Source organism: Archocentrus centrarchus, chromosome 24, assembly GCF_007364275.1.
Source record: "Archocentrus centrarchus isolate MPI-CPG fArcCen1 chromosome 24, fArcCen1, whole genome shotgun sequence".
NCBI classification, from domain to species: domain Eukaryota; kingdom Metazoa; phylum Chordata; class Actinopteri; order Cichliformes; family Cichlidae; genus Archocentrus; species Archocentrus centrarchus.
This window is the reverse complement of record NC_044369.1, coordinates 2,547,224-2,567,057: the sequence shown is the minus strand read 5'-3', so window position 1 is coordinate 2,567,057 and position 19,834 is coordinate 2,547,224. Positions and strand designations below refer to the sequence as shown.

General features: G+C 42.3%; 1 protein-coding gene across 1 annotated transcript in view; it reads right to left on the bottom strand.

Annotated features, from left to right (window-relative positions):
- Window positions 1-19,834, bottom strand: part of LOC115774583 (connector enhancer of kinase suppressor of ras 3-like) — a 60,635-nt gene that overhangs the window by 16,776 nt on the left and 24,025 nt on the right. Inside the window, exons 4-13 of the mRNA XM_030721936.1 lie at window positions 18,878-18,965; window positions 15,860-15,901; window positions 13,554-13,673; window positions 13,134-13,193; window positions 12,911-12,979; window positions 12,195-12,344; window positions 8,956-9,086; window positions 8,678-8,862; window positions 7,722-7,808; window positions 6,489-6,785 (exon numbers count right to left, since the gene is read on the bottom strand). Of these exons, the coding sequence (XP_030577796.1) occupies window positions 6,489-6,785; window positions 7,722-7,808; window positions 8,678-8,862; window positions 8,956-9,086; window positions 12,195-12,344; window positions 12,911-12,979; window positions 13,134-13,193; window positions 13,554-13,673; window positions 15,860-15,901; window positions 18,878-18,965 (1,229 nt within the window). The remainder of the gene's footprint in view (window positions 1-6,488; window positions 6,786-7,721; window positions 7,809-8,677; window positions 8,863-8,955; window positions 9,087-12,194; window positions 12,345-12,910; window positions 12,980-13,133; window positions 13,194-13,553; window positions 13,674-15,859; window positions 15,902-18,877; window positions 18,966-19,834) is intronic.

Genomic DNA, 19,834 nt, shown 5'->3' with positions numbered 1-19,834 from the left:
ACCAACCTGCAAAAACACAGTCTCTACTGATTGTGGAACAATTTCAGAATAATATTCTTCAATGTAAACTTGTGAAGATCTCATCGTCCATAGTAGAAAATGTCGTCAAAAGATTGAGAGAATTTGGAGAAATCTGCATCTGCAGGGACAAAAGCAAAGATCCTGTGAGCTTCGGTCCCCCGGGCAGTAAAAACAGGCCTGATTCTGTCATGGAAATCACTGCATGGGCTCAGGAACACTTCCAGAAATCCCTCTGTGAGCAAAGCTCACAGAGGGATGTGCCACCCACAGATGCAGGTTTAAGCTCCATCATGCAACGAAGCCATATGTGACCATGATCCAGAAACACTGCTGTCCTCTCCGGGACAAAGCTCATTTAAAATGCAATCAGGCAAAGTGGAAAACTGTTCTGAGGTCAAAGAAATCAAAATTTGAATTTCTTTTAGGCACATGGATGCTGCGTCCTCTGGGCTAAAGAGGGGAGGCACCATCCAGCTCATAATCAGTTCAAGAGCCTGCATCTCTGGGCACCCTATGGGGGGTGCATTAGAGGAAATGCATGAAAAGCACATCTGGAAAAGGTACCATCAACACAAAAAGGTATATACAGGTCTGAGAGCAACATCTGTTCTCATCTAGATGATGTCTTCTTCTTCTTCACCAGTGATTCCATTTTATATAAACTGCATAAACCAACTTGCTGTTTCACTACAGCAGAAACACGTCAGCAGTAAAAGCAATCAGACTGTCTGAAAGCTGAGAACTGCGGCTCCAAAACCCACTTTGACCTCAAGACATTTTCCACTGAGGTCAAAGAAATGTTCAAACTAGAATATGGAAATATTCAAACTAAAACAGTGTGTTTGACTGAGGATGAAGTGACGGGAAGTTCAATAAGGGTAATAAAAGAACTCTGAATCATGCAAAGCTACTTTTGAAAAGCACAAGAACACAAAACACAGAACAGGGAACGAGCACCACGGCTTAAATGATTTTGTCATAATGAATGTACCTAAAAAATAAAAAGTTTTTGTTATATCCAGTCAAGTGTTTTGCATAGGTTCAATAAGGAAGAGCTGCAATCACTCGTCTGCTTTCTCGGGCTGCAAGTTTATCCTCACATCACTTCCATTTTCCACACAGTCATCTTTGCTCTAGTCCAATCATCTTTCTGCCCGCCTTCTTCAAGCCAATCAGCCTCCACTCTGCATACTTTAAAGGGCACATATCGTGCTTTAAATCCTTGCTTTTCATATGTAAATCATTCATTGTGGTCTATATAAAGTAGAGCTGCAATGCTTTGGTCTGAATTCCTCGTTACTGCAGCTCCACAGACGCCTCTGTTACACCTGTTCTGAGGTGCGTCTTAGAGCAGAGAAACAAGCACGTCGAAGAGGGGGGGGGTTCGAAACAGAAAGAAAACGAAACAGAGAATAGAGAAAACTGAACAGAGTGAAAAATACGACCCAAAAAGAATATCAAGATATCTACGCAGCACCGGGACAGAATACATTTACATTTTCTGCACTGCTACACAAAGTACACAACAAAATGTTGCACGATATGTCTCTTTTGAATCTCACCACTTACCTGTCATTCTCCCTTTATTTGTGCAACCCCCCTCCTCACCAACTGCACCTTACCAAAGTCACTCAGTGCTCCATCCAAGCCTCCATCTCGATCTTCACTATCCCCACCATCCAGACTCTGGGAGGTCCCATCCAATTTCCTATTACAGATGAAATACACAGCTCAAAAAGCACTTTTAAATCAGTGTAGCATCAACCTTCACATGCAGCTTTTTAAGTAACTTAAAAAAATTCACTAAATGCAAAATTTCAAAATAAATTGCACTTTATTTTTCCACAAATAAAAGCATTACAGAGGCAACAAACTGCAGCGCTCTGAAACGGGACCATTCAGATTTACATGAATGAAGAATGAGAAGTTTAACACCGAGCAGATTGAGATTATCATACATGAAGTTTGGCAAAATGACAACTTTACAAATCAGACCCCCTCAACAGCAAACACGTGAACTTCAGTCTGAAATTTTATTGTTATTAAACAGCCACTGTGGCCAAAAGTGGTCATTACAGCATAACAAACATATATATATATACATCCCTGCTTCTCTTCAGCCGCTTTAAAGGGGATCTCTCCACTAAAACAGCTTTACCTGGTTCAGAGTTCATAATAATCCACATTTATCTTAAACAGGGTTAGCTCAGCCCCCTTTGTAGACACCCTCACTACATCAACACTTCTCAGACGTCCACAACAGCTGGAACCTCACACGTCCTACAATTCTTTTATAATCAAACACGAACAAAAAATGAGACACATATTTACTTCAGTTAAGTCACCTCTGTATTTTAATCCTGTCATGGACCCCAAGTTTTTGAATTCTTAATATTTGGGATCTGGGTTTCATTGTTCTTAGTTTTACTTTATTTCTAATCGAGTTTGGATTCCTGTGTTTAGAGTGTTGGTTGAGTTCATTTAGAGATTGTATTCTTTTTAGGTAGCTGATATTTCCTTGGTGGTTTCTTTGATTAAATCCTCAGTTTAATCTTTAGGTTTTGTGGTTAGAAATGGAGTTTATATTTAATTCCTTGTGCCTGACATGACCATGTGTGCACCATCAACAACATTAATCTGAACATCCAGCACTGGAACAGGAGATGTGACAGCAAGCATGAAAAAGCCAAACAGGTCCCCTTTAAAGACGCCGTACTTTGGTAAGAGTGAGTGGAAGGGAAACCAGCGTTTGCTAACTTTAGCTACCAGAAGCTCTTTATGATACCACGCCAAGTAAAGCTGTAGCAGTAAAAACCTGTGAGTGTTCAGAATGAAGCCACTGTGTTTTCTCTGTTCATTTAACGTTATATTTTCTTAAATAAAGAGATTCATGTTTGCTTTTAAAAGTTACACGTTGCAGATTTTCCAGGAAACTGCACACAGGTGCTGTGCTAGCTACTTTACACGCTGAAAATCTTTTATACCACTTGCATAATGTTTTGTTCATATGAAGGCAACCAAAGTGAACTATAAATACTCTTTAGAAAAGTTAGAAAGTCTAAAGAAAACTTGAGGACCACAGATTTAAACATCAGTGGATCCAAAAAGGTTCCCTGAGGGACACCTTCACAAAGTTTTTCATTGTAGTAACATTAAACCTGCAAAAAACTTTTATTAAAATATATATATTTGAGTGAAGTAATTAAAAAAAAAAAAGTCTGAAATACTTGAGTTAAGAAAGTGATCATTTTCAGCTTTTTAAATTATACCTGAAACTTCTGGCAGCTTCCTGCAGACAAATCTGCCAAATGACAAAGAGCAGCAGTTTTTAGCATAAACTCAACTGTAGGTTTGAGATTTATTTAAAATGTATTTAAATCTATGAAATCTTTAACAGGGCAACATGATACAGTCCTCCAACAAACTACCAAAACCACAGTTCAGTTCATATTTGGATTTTTTTGGGGCAGCTGTTTGACTCTAAAGAATAACTGAGCAAAGAATAACAGAAAACTTTTTACCACCGGCCTGATCATGAACAGAAATAAATCCTACTACCGTGCTATGCTTCCAGTTCATTTATTACCTGAATAATCTTTAAACATCACAGCTTTCACAGCACGAGAAGTTGGAGCCACGATACGATGCTGCAATGTTTATATCAGTCTCGGTTTCCTAATATATTTACTGAGTCAGCTGTTGTCAGGGTTCAAGTTTTCTTTCTAGTTTGTGTTTTAAGAACAAAGAATTAAACGTACATTCATCACAAACAATACAGCATATTTTTCAGTTAGAGTAGCTTTAGAACTGCTTCCTGAAATCATAACCTCATACTGATAAACTGCCCGATAATCATTTCACTGTTCGTATTTGTCATGTTCCCTCTGCTAAAACACTTTCACATCCTGAAAAGATTCATATACATTTCTAACATTGTTAAAGTCATATATGTATTCTTTTTAAAGTTCTCTTTATTTGATAAAAATGCAAAAAAAAAGTTTGTTTTTTACAAAAAGATGAAACATATTTACAAACAGTTTTGTGCATACAAACCAAAAAGAAATAAATCTGAAGACAAGAGGCACTAATGGCTCAAAAAGGGTGTTTTTACTAGAAATACACCAGGAGTCTCAAACCTGAAGGCGTTGCATCTCTAACGTTTCTGAATCTATAATAATTCTTGTCATAACGTTTGTAAAAACAAAACAGAAATCTACTGAAAACAAAAACCAGCTTCATCTTCAGCAGAGTGAGGCTGCCATAATCATCAGGCTGACATTTCAGATTTCTTAAGAGACAAAAGCCCCAAAATATTTTTTTTTCTTTCTTGAATTTAGATGTCCAGCAGGTAAAAACGTTAAAATTTTCAGTGTTAAGAAAAGCAATGCTGAACATTGTTTTAAATTTAATAAAATTAGAAACATTTCCACACTAACCAGATCAAAAACGGGACCAACTCTTCTAAACTCCATATTTTTATTCTTGGACTCTACTGGAGTCGCTTTGCATGATTCACAGTTCAAAAGAATCCTTATTTATCTGATACCGGGCCTTGGTGCTGCCCCTCAGTTCATCCTCTTTCAGCCTCCTTTCAAACCCAGTGGGTAAACGTTATGGTCCAGAACTCTAACAGTGGGATGCGTCACTCCAAAAAGGCTGAAAATTATTGCAGAGAAGGTCCAGTTTTCTTACTTTGAGAAACTTAAGCCAGTTCCATGACTGCAGAGTTGGTCATGAGAAGGTTAAAAATACGTTCCATTGACAACATGATGTAATACATTTAATCACCTTAAATGAGAGACTTCAGCTTCTGTTAGTTGGGTTTTCAGGCACTTCTGTAGTACTGTGCACTAAGACAGAAAAAACTCACTTCTGTTAGTCAGCTCAAACTATGAATAACAGTTGAGCTGTTTTCATTTTTAGCTGTTACCATCCAAAGAATTACAGTAAAAAAAAAAAAAAAGTCCAGAGATACAGAAAAAAAACCAAAAACAAAGCATATTGCCCAGTTTCTGTGATTAGTCACTGTAGCAGCTTCATAGCTTTTGCATAATGTTTCCGTAGTAAAAAGGCACCAAACATTCATGACCCAGAAACAGAGTTCAAAAAGTCATTTAGAAAACTTAAAAGTGATCAAATCAGCAGGGGATCCAAAATGGTTCCCTGAGGAACGCCTTCAGAAGGTTTTTCATGATTAAAAACCTCAAATATAAAAGATTTCTTAAGATAATCTTTGGCCCTTTTCTTGAGCACAACAGAGCTTACATTTGAAAACTTTAACATCAGTAAGTGAGGAAGATCAGTCTATTAAAGGGACAGTTCACCCCAAAATCAGATCTCCACATCTAACCTCAGGCTGTTTATCTGTTCAGACTCTTCTGGTTTGAGCGGTCAAGTTCTACAGATGTGACGTGCTGCTCAAAGTGCCAAAAAATACACCTGAAAAATTCAGCACTGATGTCACTTTCCCAGAAATCTTGACAAAAATAAATAAATAAATAAAAAAAAATTCTAAAATAAACCCCAAAAATATTGTTCTGAGCAGTTTGAGTAGAAACCATTTTCTTTTTAACCAAACGTCACCCCCCCCCCCCCCCGTCATGAAGCTTACAGCAGAGCAAAACATTACTGAACTGAATCTCCGTTGGCTGAGCTGCAGTTAGCTAGCTGCGCCTGTCGTTTGGCTGGTGGATGTAGACAGTGGAAAGAAAATAGTTCCTGCTCATAACGAGGTTTGTTTTTTCCTTTGAGTAACTGGGCCATAATTTCTGGAAAGTGTTTTTAAACCTTTTTTTTTTCTTTGAACACAAGTCAGGTGCCATTTAGTTCTGTAATATACACTAAAAGGCAGAGAGCTCTCCAGCTCACAAAAACAGCTATCTGGATGAACAAACAGCGCTACAGGTTAGAGGGAAAATATCAACATTTGAATTCTGGGGTGAACTAATCCTTTAAGCATCCATATATCTGCAGATAATTTTGCCAAATGATGAAAGCAGCCATTTCAAAAGTGTAGATTTAACTTTCATTTCTGAATTTTAAAAAAAGCTGTAATGGCAGCAATGTTTTGTTTTTTCTCTGCTGACAGTTCCTGTTTTTCTTGAGTCGTTTTCAGCTTGGCTTTGTCAAAGGTTCCTTGACAGCTTGGAAATCTTCCAATCTTCCATAACAGACATATCAAACAAAAAAAATTAAAGTGATGAGTGATCAGTAGATTCCAGTATAAGGTTCATTAAGTGGAAAAAGCACACTATGACATTCCTGATTTGTTTCCTTTGCTGTGGTGATAGATTTGAAGACAAATTCCTCTCTCTTAACGTCAGTTAGCACCAACAGTCCACGCTCTGCTGGTTTACCGGTTATAAAATGTGTTGCCTTGTTTCATGAGGGCCATGAAGCAGATTCTTAGACATTGCAAAGCAGAATGAAGGTGGAAAATTCAAACACAGCTTTTCCTCCTCAGTGGCTGAGAAGCTTGAGTCGAGCCAGCCAGCCGCCGAGCAGCGACGTGGACTGTTTGGCTACACCCTTAGCAGGAGAGACCGCAGCGGAGGTGGAGGCAGAAGACTTTTTGGACCCCACTTCCTGGTAAGGTATGGTGGCGCTGTTGTGCAGGTCGGCGCTGATGAAGCACTGACTGCCCCTGATGTGGTCGATGCCGCGGACAGACGGGTGACCTCGGTACGGCAGAGGGAAACACGGCTCCTCCTCTGTGATGATGCTGATGCCCTCGTTACTCTGATACCTGTGCAGGATGTTCTTACCTGTTTGGGAGATGACAGGAGAGCAACAAGTTATTCAGATGTTCCAGGATTTAGGTGTAAGGTCTCCAAACGATGGATTTCATGTTCCTAATTTTGGCAATTTTGCACAGATGAAAGGAAGCAATCCTAGATGCTGGACTTATGTGTGAGTTAAAGGGCATAATCAGCAGGTCCTACCCCCTAAACGAGCTTCCACGCTCCCTGCTGATTCATACAAAACAGCTTAAAGTAACAGCTGACTTGTAAAGTTGTAGAATAAAATAGACCTTTAATCAAAGGAACAGATGAGCTTAGACAAATCTAATTCCTGTCTGTCGTTCCCGTTTCATTCGTCACATGTTTCTTTTCTCCCATGAATGCAGGAACTTCACTCAGCTCATTTTTGGTTCTGTCTGAAGGAACAGACGAGCTTAGATGTTCCTGATTCATTTATCAAGTGATCTTCATGGAAATAAAATAAATAAATAAATCAACCATAATAAACCAGACAGTATAATACCGTTCGAATTAAACTGAGGCAGACTCGCACCGAACATTTTAGGATGACTCGACACAAAACACAACCAGCCGCTCACAGGTTCACGCAGCAGTGTGTAAACTGCACTCTACTGTTGGCCTCATGTTTGGCGTCAGTGGAAAACAGTGCACCTCTTCATGTGTCTTTATTTAACCATTCATTAGCTGCCTGTTATCTTGGTCAAACTGCCAACGTGCAGCTCATTCATCAAGGTGAAGTGCTCTTAACAGTCAGACCGAGCTTACAGTAAAATGAGTTGTGCCGATGCAGCGGCAGCTCTCGGGGTTAATGTTCAACCAGGTAAAAATTCAAAGCACGCAGCCCATCCTGCTGCAGTTTGTCCTTGCCTTTTAATGAGGCGGACAGACGGCTGTTACTGATAACGGTCAGATTATAGGCGCTCGCTGCGTCTGGCTTACCTTTCCTTCCCTGAGCACTAGGCCTGGAGAGCGGGTCAGACACACCTGAAAATGACTCCACAGGCATAGAGACAGGTCGGGGTTTACCTGCAAACAGTCCAGAAACAATAAAACGTCAGCTCCATCTTCTGCACTACCGTAGAGACACTACTCCACCTCCACCTCCACCTCAGGCTGACAGTGTGAGGCAGACATGAAGCTGAAGCCAGCGCGCTCTGCAAACAGGTATCCATACTCAGTCTAACACAAGTTTTACGGTTAGACTGGGCTGGAAACATGACATCCATTCACTCATCATGAAACCATCTGACAGTTACCTGCTATGTTCTCACATTAGCACAATCCAGCATCACAGAGACTGAACTACAGAGCTGGCAGGTCAAAGGCCAACGAGTTCTCACATGCAAAAGTTCAGCGCTGCTGTGCACGTGTGAGAACAGCTTATCAGCAAAAACAGAGCACAAAAAGCAAAGTAAAAAACACAGCTAATTGTGGTTTTATGTGCTGTAACTTCCTGAGGTACTGTAAGTACTGTTGAAGCAATCAACAGCCACATGTTTGGGTTTTTCCCTCATTTTCACATTTTGTTTTTGTGTTTGAGCTATGATAACCAGCTGCTGGCTGTCACTTTGTATTTTGACCTTTGGGCCAGAAGCCACGTGGAATCACTCGGCCTGCAGACGCAGGTCACAGGAGTCACGGCAGGATGGGACACAAAGAGAAATAATATGTACAGATCTCAGTTTCATTATGAGGACTTTAAAGACATGAATTTCCATTAAAATCGAGCAATTCTGCAATTTGTATGTAAGAAATATAAAGAGCTGGACCAGCCCACCTCTGAGAACATTTTCCTCAGTTATTTAAAGGCCTGTTTGAGAGTTAGGACTTGGTTTTCATTGTTAAACTAAGATCTAAACTTGGGTTAAGATTAACAAGTGTCCTCGTGCTCTTACAGCGTGAGGAGGAGCGCTGTCTGAGGCGCACTGGGATTGGATGGCTGGATTCATCTGGAGGCATGGCAGACGTCCGGTTTTCCTCAGCAACCGTGAAGCGCCGCCGCCGCACATCGGTGTCCAGGTACGAGTTCGGAGACTTGGGTCGCATTTTCACACCTGGGGGCAAGTTTGTGTTCCCAACTCTGCCACAAGGAGAGAAAGTCACATTATGGGTAAAACAAACATGACTGTGAAGCTGAACGGATGAAGAAGCAGTGCTCCTGTGAGGTACTTACAGCGGGACATAAGGCGCTGCTGGGGGAGGAGGGATGTACAAATCCAAGATGGCTGTCTTCCCCCTCTTTCCAAGAGCGTCTGAGGTTTCTGACTGATGGGATTTGTAGAGACCCGGAGCTCCCTGTGAGGTCTGATGAAGGGAAAACGAGACATTTAAAATACTTTAATTAAGGGAGCAAAAGAATCTGATGCAAATAAACTTCACATCGCTCCGGCTGTTTCTCCTAATCTGTGTTTTTGTTGCTTCTGTACGACAGCACACAGGAGACGACGGCTTCCTGAGCTGTTTATCGTCAAACAAAAGCGAAAGTCTTTCCAGCTCAGAAGAGAAACGGCAGACGAAGCTTTTCTGTTTCCTTCCTCACTTTCAAAACGTCTGTATTCCCAAAAACAGGAACTTCATTCAGCTCGTTTTCTGTTTCGTCTGCAGGACGTTAAGATTCAGCGAGAAACGTGTGATTCCTTTTCATTTCCAGTCTGCTGATATTTTGAATGGTTCACTGGATTCTACAATCAGAAAGACCAAAATCAACAAACCTGACTGAGTGGCTCCAAAACCACAAACACACACAGATTTATTTTGTGCTTGTATGCAGAGCTGCTGTCACAAACAAGCATGCTGAGCCAACTGTGGATCAATCCACAGCTGAGATTAGTCCCCAGCAGATGGATCACTATCAGAAAAATGAACTGCAGAGTTCAACTGTTAGAAAAACACTGAGCTGATTAATTACTGTTTTTTTATTTTTCAGATTCTTGTAATAATTAAGTTATTTTTTAGACATTGGGAGCATTATCCTAATCTAATAACAGAAATGGCTTTATCTGTTTGGGAGTCTATAAGCCGTTTCCCGCCCACCCTGGAAGGTTACTGCCTTTTTCGTTCACTTTGGGTTTATTGTGTTGTAGTTATTCTCAGTTTAAGCTACATGCTGCTTTAAGTGAGCACCTGCTCCTCAGTTCTCTTTGACTTGTCATTAATACGTTATGACTGAGTGAAAATTGTTGCTAGGTGGATCTCCTTCTTTGTTATATCCTAAACATGCCAGGTACAACAAGTGGGGGCTTGTCCGGGTTTCTTACCCGGGATCTCTCAGAATGGCTACTGACTGAAACTAAAAGCAGAGGAATGTGATGGTGAATTGTGGAGTTTAAGATTAAAATATTCTGACGCTTTGCAACAAGTGGTTTCAGTGCTAACAGATGAAACAATTAAAGGAGAGATGACAGGTGGCATCCTGTCATCTCTCTTTAACCAACATAAAGTGTGACTTTAAAATCACAGCTTTACTGGATCAGTTTGTCATGTCAGCTCAATTCCAGCCATTTTTCCCAGTATCTGAGATTACCTTAAATCCTTAAAACACTGACAGCTGAATGAATGTTGTTGGCCGTGGCTCAGGTGGTAGAGCGCTTGTCTCATAATCACAGACTAAGTGGTTCCATTACTGATCCCTGTCTTTGCCATTTGGTCCCATCCACTCTTGGAAGGAATCTGCGCTCTGCTCCGACCGTAAGCCCAAACCCAAACATACTGAGCTTACTTTTCCTCTTACTGATTCAGGAGCTGCCATTGTTCTTATTCCACAAACCAAATGAGTGTAAGTGCAGGTGGTGCAACCTTTGAAGTGAATGGTGGGAGTGACGATGAGGTGAAGACAAACTGACCTCAGATCTGTTTTGATAGGCTGAGATTAGAGAGTGAGCTCAGCTGAGCTACCGAGGGCCTTTTCAGACGCCTATCTCCCCCGAACACGCACATCCTGGCCTCCCGTCAGCACAAAACTCCTGAAGGCGGTGTGATGAATGCAGGATTGTGACATTGTGAACTGAAGTGTGAGTCACCTACCACAGATCTGACATCAACGCAGTGTGTTTCCTATCTGTCCTTTTTTCCAGGAAAAGGGAAGAAGGGCTCCATTGTTTCACCCGCTCACCTCAGAGGAGCTGCAGACTCAGCGGCTGCAGCGTTCTCCGCTTGAAGCGAAACCTCAAAGCTACGATGACAGACTGAAAACCACCACGAGCTGCTTTATTTACTCACTGACAGTCTGCTTCACTTTCATACTGTCACAACAACACAGCTGCTGCGGTACCTGTCTCAACTACCTCACCTGTAAATTCTGTAGAACGAATCTCTCCTCCTGCTTCCACATTTTAGGTATTAACTGGGATTTCATTTACTCGTGTTTTTTTCACAGGAAAATGCTTCAATTTCTCTCAAATCAAAACACAAACCTAACGTGTTTAATCACCCCGAAACGTCCAGTTTGAACCAGGAAAAAGTAAAATCCTGTATTTCTTTAACTGTTTGGATACATTTGGGGCCATCGTGGCAGGTATTTTTGGTCTCTGTATGCTGAGTATTTCATGTTTTAATGTCTTCTGTGTTCAGGGTTTTTAATGGGCCTTAGGTGGGGACTACATGCAGCACAATAACTCTGCATTGTGACAGAATTATATGACTTCTATTATTTTACACGATAAACACAGTGAGCCGTGGTTATTGTGAATTTTGCTGTTTTAAACTGTGTCTGACAGGAGTCAGGAAAGCAGGTGTTTGATATGTCGGTGGTTTGCATATAAATCCTGGTTTTACAGTATTTGTCTTATTTTCTTGTTTGAGTTTGATAAGCAAAGGCACTGAACTGTGGCAGCTGCTACATTTTTATCATACTCTGTGTTTGATGACAATAAAAGCTTTCTATTCTGTTCTATTCTATTCTTTTACTGCTATTTTATATACAGACTAGTTTGATAATTCCGGTGTGAACTAAAGGCAGGTTCTCACTGATGGGACTTCTCTGTTCATTAATACGTAAACAATTGTTATGTCAGTAGAGCCAACAGTCCTGATGTGGGACGCTGTTAATCGTTGTGGGAAGTTCGCGTTACAGTAGAAAAGGGAAGTGAGAAAACATAAGCGCCTGCAGACCGTCTGCATTCATGTGCTGCGCAGTTTTACACGGGAACTTTAGGGCTGAATTCCTCATTTTTATTGTTTATTCATTATTTTCGTGGTTTTATGTGGAACTTTGTTTCTGTAGAAAAACTGTCACACTGTTCGTGTTTCCTGAAGTTTGGGATTTCTCACAGCGTTTAACCCCCCCCAAGGTCAGCAACGTTACAACAGAACAATCCACAGGCTCAGAGGGCTTCTGTAAGACTCATAGAAACAGGAAGTGACGGTCCCCAGAGCTGAAAAACCTTCAGCTCAGTCGACGTTTACCTGGCTCACCTGTACGAGCGGCGGCCTCCAGCGCAGGTTTTTCAGCGGAGCCGGTGCGAAGCCGCCAGGAGGTCCGGACGGCCTCTTCTTCAGCATCAAGACGACTCCTCCTGACTCCGCCCTCAACTTGTCCACCAGGTGCTTTAACTGCCAGCCCACCTGGACCAATCACAGAGCAAACTTCAGAGCACTGCAGCCTCTAGAGGGCGCTAGCATGAATGAAGACCTAACTTCATGACCCTGAACTTCAGTCATTAATGACCGTAAATCACAGCCTCTGTCCTTTGCTCTAGAGCAGATGCAAATGATAAAGCTGTGAGGTACACGAGTGCAAACATATCTGAGAAGGTCTGTGGGCATTTATGGGGTTTAAAAAGCTGGTTTTTCATGCAGTAAATGTAGTTTTAATCAGTTACAGAGTAAAAAAATAAGGCCTTGGTTCAGTATATGAAGTGTCTGAATCAAGCTGCTTTGGCAGGATCATGTTAACATTATTACAATATCTGTAAAAAATACTGAGAGAGCGATGTTGTCACGATGTTGTGCAGGGCAGCATCGACACGCCCCCCCAAACAAGCGTTCACAGTCGAGATTAGAAGCAGCACAGCTGTGTGAGTCCTGCCACAGATACGTGTCGGATCAATCTTTTCATCTAAGTCTCAGCAGGAAAATGACTAAAGACATTCCCATAATGCTGAAGAACTTCTCGTGGACTTTTGACTCACCACTGTCTGCTTGTTGACCTGAATGACTTCATCTCCAGCGTGAATCCTCTGGGTTTTATCTGCAGGAGACTGAACAGCACAGAGAGAATCACAGTTTTAGAGACATTTCTCTGATTGTTTGCCTGTTTTACTGATCTCTGGAAGTGATGAAGACTCATAGAGGAGCTTTTTAAGTGCACAAAAAAGTGCATCAGTGGTGATGAAGACCCAGCAGCTCGCTCACATTCTCTGTTGTTCCCGTGATGACGTGAAGTCCATCGTAGGTGGATTTGATGTAAATCCCCTGGAAGATAAGAGAGAATCTGAGGCTGTAAACATGGAAGTTGTGCAGAAACACACCTCCTGTGGTTCCTCTGTAATTCCTCGCTGCAGCAGTAGCTCTGGGGTTTTCCTTTCTGGACCCTACATCTGTTTCTGTTTTCGATTCAGTGCTGGCTGCGGTTCATGGCGCAGCACTAAAATACCTGCTAGTGATTTTGAGGGGAAGTGGGGTCAGATTGTGGGTTTTTCTTTTTACGGCACTCAGTAATTATCGGACAGCGGCGTCCCGCTGATACACACTAACGTGGAAATTATCATTTCTGTCCCGTTTGTGTATTTTAGTTTTTATTCTGTGCTGTTTTGTTTTTTTTTTAATCCTCACCAATCCCTCCCCAGGCTTGACGTTGGTGATGTGAACCTCCTCCAAACAGGAGAGCTCCCTCTTTGAGGGGTCAGAGGTCGCCTGGACCGTCTTCTCACAGATGCCGTTGAGCGCTTGAGACTGAAAAACACGTGGAAAAAAATACAAATAGGTTCAAGTATAAAGGTCGTTTCAGTGACACACACACACACACACACACACACACACACACACACACACACACACACACACACACACACACACACACACACACACACACACACCAGGGACCCTTGAACTTGAATTTCATTTGCATACGAAGTCTCAGGGAGTTAAATCTGATGAGCCGGCACTGCTGGGTTTGCTGGTTTGGATAAGACGAGTAATTTGTTTCAATGATGGGACTGAGAAAACTACTGAACACCACTTCTTAGGTGGTGTTTCAGGTCCTGTATGCTCTGTTGTGACCTTATGTAATGTCTGTTTTATAGATTTCGTCTGACCTCTAACCCTTTTGTAATCAAACTCCACACACCGGTTTGAACACCGTGTGAGTTTCACAGCCTCGGGGAACCTTTTCAAAAGTCTGAGTTACACTTCAAATTATATCAGCTGCAGATTTGATTATATTGTTTGTATTGTGGTTACATTTGGGCATTTTATAGCTTGTTTAATGAAGATGGAAATGGCACCTTTTCTCTTATGGGATCAGTGTTTTTGCACATGGTCCCTGAAAAATAAAGTATAAACCTTCAGAGGAGAGGATTGATTTAACAGAGAACGTTGTTGGCAGCATGGTGGTCTCTCCCACGATGACCCTAAAACGCTCTAAATTTAGTCTGAAATGCTGAATCACCACCTGCTGTGGCAGCACTAAATCCGTCTGACCCCAACTCTGCCGTTTCAGTGGAAAAGAGAAACAAAACAATAGATCCAGCGAGAGTTGCGAAAGCGTCACATAAATATGGACCCGGGGAAGGTGCCGGGTTCTCTGTAGGACAGAGGAGGATCCTGCAGGAGCCCGAGGCCTCCGCAGAGCGAGCTCAGCCTCATGTTATCACAAACGCCCGGCACAGAGGCAGAGCTGACCAGGAAAACACAAACTCAGGAAATTACAAGTAAACCAGGAAAACTTCCTCCGCTGGGCACCGAAGCGTCCACTTTCTGCTGTTTGCTTTGTAAATATGGTGAGTTTACTGCTCCCCTCACAAAAAAGAAGTTCATTAATATTTCACAGTAAGCATCCTAATACTGCTGTACTACTTCTGTAGTTTTTGGGGACTAAATTTGTTCACTTATAATTTATAAAAGAAAAATCATTAATAAGAGCGGTAAACTTTAACTACAAACTAGTTTAGGTCTAAATGTCTATTTCCTACTGCAGCTTTAATGTTAAATACACACGATAAACAAACAGAAGCGTTAATCGTTGCACACTTTGAGTCATGCTGCACTCGCCCGTCGGTCTCCCTGAGGATTAAAACAGTGTGCACAGAAAACATGACGTTCGTTTCCAGCCAGGTTCTGTTTACTGTCAGCTGAAGCTTTTCTGCACACAGAGTCAGACGTCTCTCAGAGCTCTGACAGGCTCATAAAGTTTTAGTGCCCCACACACACACACACACACACACACACACACACACACACACCAAAGTTTTGCAATAAAATAATTCATTTTTCCTGTTATTTTTTTATCTGTTTCTGAACAAAAATTATTTAAGCTGAGCAAAATTTAAGTAATTTAAACCCCACTAAAAATGCTCAACCCTGCTTCCTTCTGTGTTTATAACTTGAAACCTTCGACACACTGTCGTTCAGTTTTGGGTATTTATAATCTACACTTTAGTATGTAGGTTCATTCATTTTCCCATTTAAGCCACTGAACAGTTCTGTGATGAGAAATGATTCAGCATGAAACAAAGAAGTGTAAAAATCAGGGAGAAAAATCATTATTTTCACATGTTTCCTGCATATTAAACACTACATTTAATAACAGCATTCATATGACAGGCAGCCGGTCCTACTTTAAGGTGACTGAGGTACTGTGTAGAGGTCAGAAGGTCACATGAGACTGTGCTGCGAGAAGGAAAGTGACTGAACTTCATCCAAGTACAAATCCTGAAACAACAGGAAGTGTTATCTAAGACAGGAAGTGGATGCTCCTGAGCTGAATAAACAAACCTGCAGCTACACAGTGCACGCACACACACACACACACACAGACACACACACAGAGCATCACGGGACATTCGGTACCGGCCAGGAAAGGGTCTCGATTATCTCCTGTGTTCAAACTGAGAGGAAAGAAAAGTAAAAGCAGCACTCACCACTTCCAGAATCCTTTCCTCCATCTCATAAACAGTGCAGTCCTGCAATTAGAGACACACACAGACTCAGAGACCTCACAAACATCTGTCCAAACATCTGCATTATCATCATCACAATCTGAGAAAATCAGCCAGAGAAAAAAGGCAGACCCCGCCTTTAGCTTTTATGTTGTGCTTTTATTTTGAAGTGATATATGACACAAAAACAACTGATAAAGAGTCAGAAAAGGATCCAAGATGGTGAGGAAAACAGTCACATGAGCTCTGTGACTCTGTGAACACTGTGACTCAATTTAGTGCTTCATCAAAAGCAAACAGTGTTCAGACTAAAGTGAATTAAGTGTGTCAGAATGAAGGAGACGTGACTGCAGTCAGCCTGGACGTCCTCAGTAACACTTCAGGTTATCTGCAGGGCTTAATAACATCACGTGGACTCAAAATTGGAAGGCTGAACAGAATATCTCTGGAATCTCACTCAGTGACTGTAACATTCACTGTGGATGTTGCTGATCACATGATGAGCTCCTGTTTTTCCTTCTTCTGTGCTTTGTGGGAATCACATGATTAGCATGATTAGCACTAACACAGGGATGGACAGTATACACATATTAGAGGTCCTCATATTTAAGAAGGACGTCAGGACACACTCATCATTGATTACTAGCTTCTTGATCATCTGCCTCACCACTTACACAGGTGAGGCAGGTGAGGTAGGGTCATGGCATGAAAAATGAGTGAGCGCCTCCCACCTGACCCCCTCAGAATCAGCTGATTCTCCTTACAATAACTTTAATGAAGCCATGAAACAGCTTTCAATAAAGCTTTCTTATTCACCGTCATCTTCCTCATCACCTTCACCCTCTTCTCTCCTCCTCTTTCTCCTTCAGAGTAATTTTCTAATCTCTCTACAGTTTTCAAATGCAAAATCCAAGATTTTTCAATTCAAACCGGTCTCGATAGCTGGGGATCGGTCTGCCAGGGCCTCCACCACTGGCCCCCGCCCAACACACATCACACTGCGGGTGGTGGGCCTACAGGAGGGCGAGCCCATGTCTCTTCTTCGGGCTGTGCCCAGCCAGGCACCACGGATTAATGCCCAGCCACTAGACACTCTCCCTCAAGCTCCCACCCCAGGCCTGTCTCCAGGAGGAGGCCCCGTGGTAGACCCAGGACACGCTGGACAGATTTTAATCACTCGGCTGGCCTGGGGACGCCTTGGGGTCCCTCTGGATGAGCTGGAGGAGGTGGCTGGGGAGAGGGAGGTCTGGGCTTCTCTGCTTAGGCTGCTGCCCCCGTGACCTGACCCCGGATAAGCGGAAGAAGATGGATGGATGGAATTCAAACCATGATCATGCTGATTCAGAGACCACTGCTCCTGCCTCCTGCCCTTTACAACCTTCTGTTGTTCAGCTGCTGTTTGGCCAAACAACAGCTGTTATGGGGTCTCTCCATAACAGTTATACCTTTAATATGTATTATGTAGGAGAATTTGGAGTTGTCACAACAGTAAATTTCTTTATGATGGTTTGTATTAGGAATGGACTTTCCAAATAGATTAATAGTATTATGTTATTGTGCAGCAGACAGAATACTTTCTATCCTGTTGCTGATGCTGTGGACGCCGAGTATTTGCATGTCTGGAGAAAAGCAGAACTCGGAGCTCTCCTCATATCAGATGTGGCAGGTTTCCTGTTCAGAAGCCAGAACTGGGAGAGTGGTTAACAGACATAGGATAGGAAAAAAGGGAATCAGCGGGAAAACAAATATTTGAGAAATGACAGCCTACAGGAGAGCGAAACCAGGAGGGAGGGACAGCGAACGCCTCCCTGAGACAGCAAGAGGATTCCTGCTGCGGTCGGAGAAATAACAGCTCCCCGTAAACACACTGACAGGATGATTGCATGACAGCGCAGCAGGGCGACGCCTCAGAAAGCTCTGCAGGCACATGCAGGGAGGTGACACGCTGCAGAAAACATCCCAGCGCACAGCCACTTCCCAATACTTCAATAAGTGAAGAGAAATCCTGCTTACTGCAAAATGTGAAAGATCTGAAACAAACTGCTGGTGACCTTAAAGGAGATTATGAAGTCCCACATTAATCAAATGTCTGGCTGATATGCAGTCGTTTGAAACGTGCCCGAACGCCTCAGCTGCATTAATGCACATCATGTTTCAACTTCTCACACAATTAATTCTCTCGTATTTTGTGTGTAACCGAGCGTAACAGCATGACTGCCTCTAGTACAGACTCTGCAGAGATGCAAGGAGTTATATACAATTCATCACTGATTCATGACTTCGTGTGTGGTTGCACAAGACGCTGTACAGACTAGCTCCTTAAGCTGTGGATTTAGCACTGAGTGGATCTGATTTTTTTCCTCTACTTTATGGGACAACTGGTAGCTGGGAGAAAAGGAGGCACGAGGAATAAGACGTGCAACCAAAGTCCCGAATTTGAACGGGCAGAGTTTCATCCTCGTCCATTCATCACCTGAGGTAACCCACACCATCAATGTTGCGCACCAGGATCGGTCTAGTTGTGGCAGGTCATATTCTCTCTGGGACTTAATGGAAGTCCACCAAAATAAATGTAACTGTCCATAAATTGGTTTTGTTAAAGTTAAACATCTCGTGCTTTCATTTAAATTCCAGTAACAGTCCTAAAGTGTCTGAAGTATGAAATAAGTCGGGCTAAATGGTATAAAAAGTGAAATCTGAATAATCTCTGGTTCCTGTTTGGTTTATTACAGAAATCTGAAGGAGTTTATCATCAGAATAACTCTGTTCATGTAAACAGTAAACGTTATCTGGAGCTTCTTCATGATCATCATCATTACCAAATCTGGAAAATAAACATTTCAGTTCATGCCCTCCTCCCTTTCTGTGATGTCTCTTCATGACAAGCAGCTTCACACACAAGTCAGAGTTCTGCTTCTCTTTTAAGGGTCTCGTGTCTGGATCTGCAAATTACCCAGGAACGCACAGAAACAAGCAGAGTGACGCCGGAGCATCACTGACCTTCTGGACGGTGGAGGTGAGCTCCAGACACAGCTGGATGATCTTGCGTTTGGTTGAGGTGAAGTCATTGGCACTCGTCAGAGGAGTCCTGGAAAGAAGGGAGAATCCTGTCAGCGCCGGCAGCTTTACTGAACTCTGAGCCGCGGAGAATCAATCAAACTTTATCTGTACACTTCCTTTCATCCTTTAGTGCTTCACACTGACTGAAACCAATAATGAGACGGAGCAAAAAGTAACAAACTGCGTGCAGTGACGAACACTTTAAAACTGAAAAGCACACAACATCAAATAAACAAGAAGCGGTACCATGCACAACAAGCCCCGCCCCCGGCAGATGCTTCAGCTGCTGTGAACATTGTTCTTCTCACAAACACGTCACCCTCCAAACACTAAATCACCAAGATAACATCCTATTGTCCACGCCAATAAAGGTTTAGAAAGCTGAACTAAAATAACTTTCACTGTATGGCCATTTTCATCTTTTGTAAAAACTTTATTTGTTATAACGAGGAATATCTCACCTGTAGCTCATCGAATCTTCAGGTGAAACACACCAGAAAGTTCCCCCGAGCTTTGAGTTTTCATTAACTTCGGATCATATAACAGCTGTTCAAACCCAAACAGGAGTATGGAAACATTTTGGACGAGATAACTGGATGTGATAGTGGATGCAGACTGAATAAAAGCAGCCCCAGGTGTTTCTGGGTGAGCTAGCTGACGCACATCAGATGTCAGGTGCATTACGAGGCGTTCGTGTTTGTTTGCGGTGAAGCTGGAATGTGTTTCAAGCTGATACAAGCTGGGAAAAAGCTGAAGGAGTCAAAGCAGCGAGGAAGGAAACTGGAGCAGCGCTGCTAGGAAATATGATGGAAAATGTAATCAGCATGGATTAGTGAAACAGCTGCCTCAAAAGGAGGAAAGAGCTGAACGCTGACCTGCTTCTTCACTTGTGTCTGT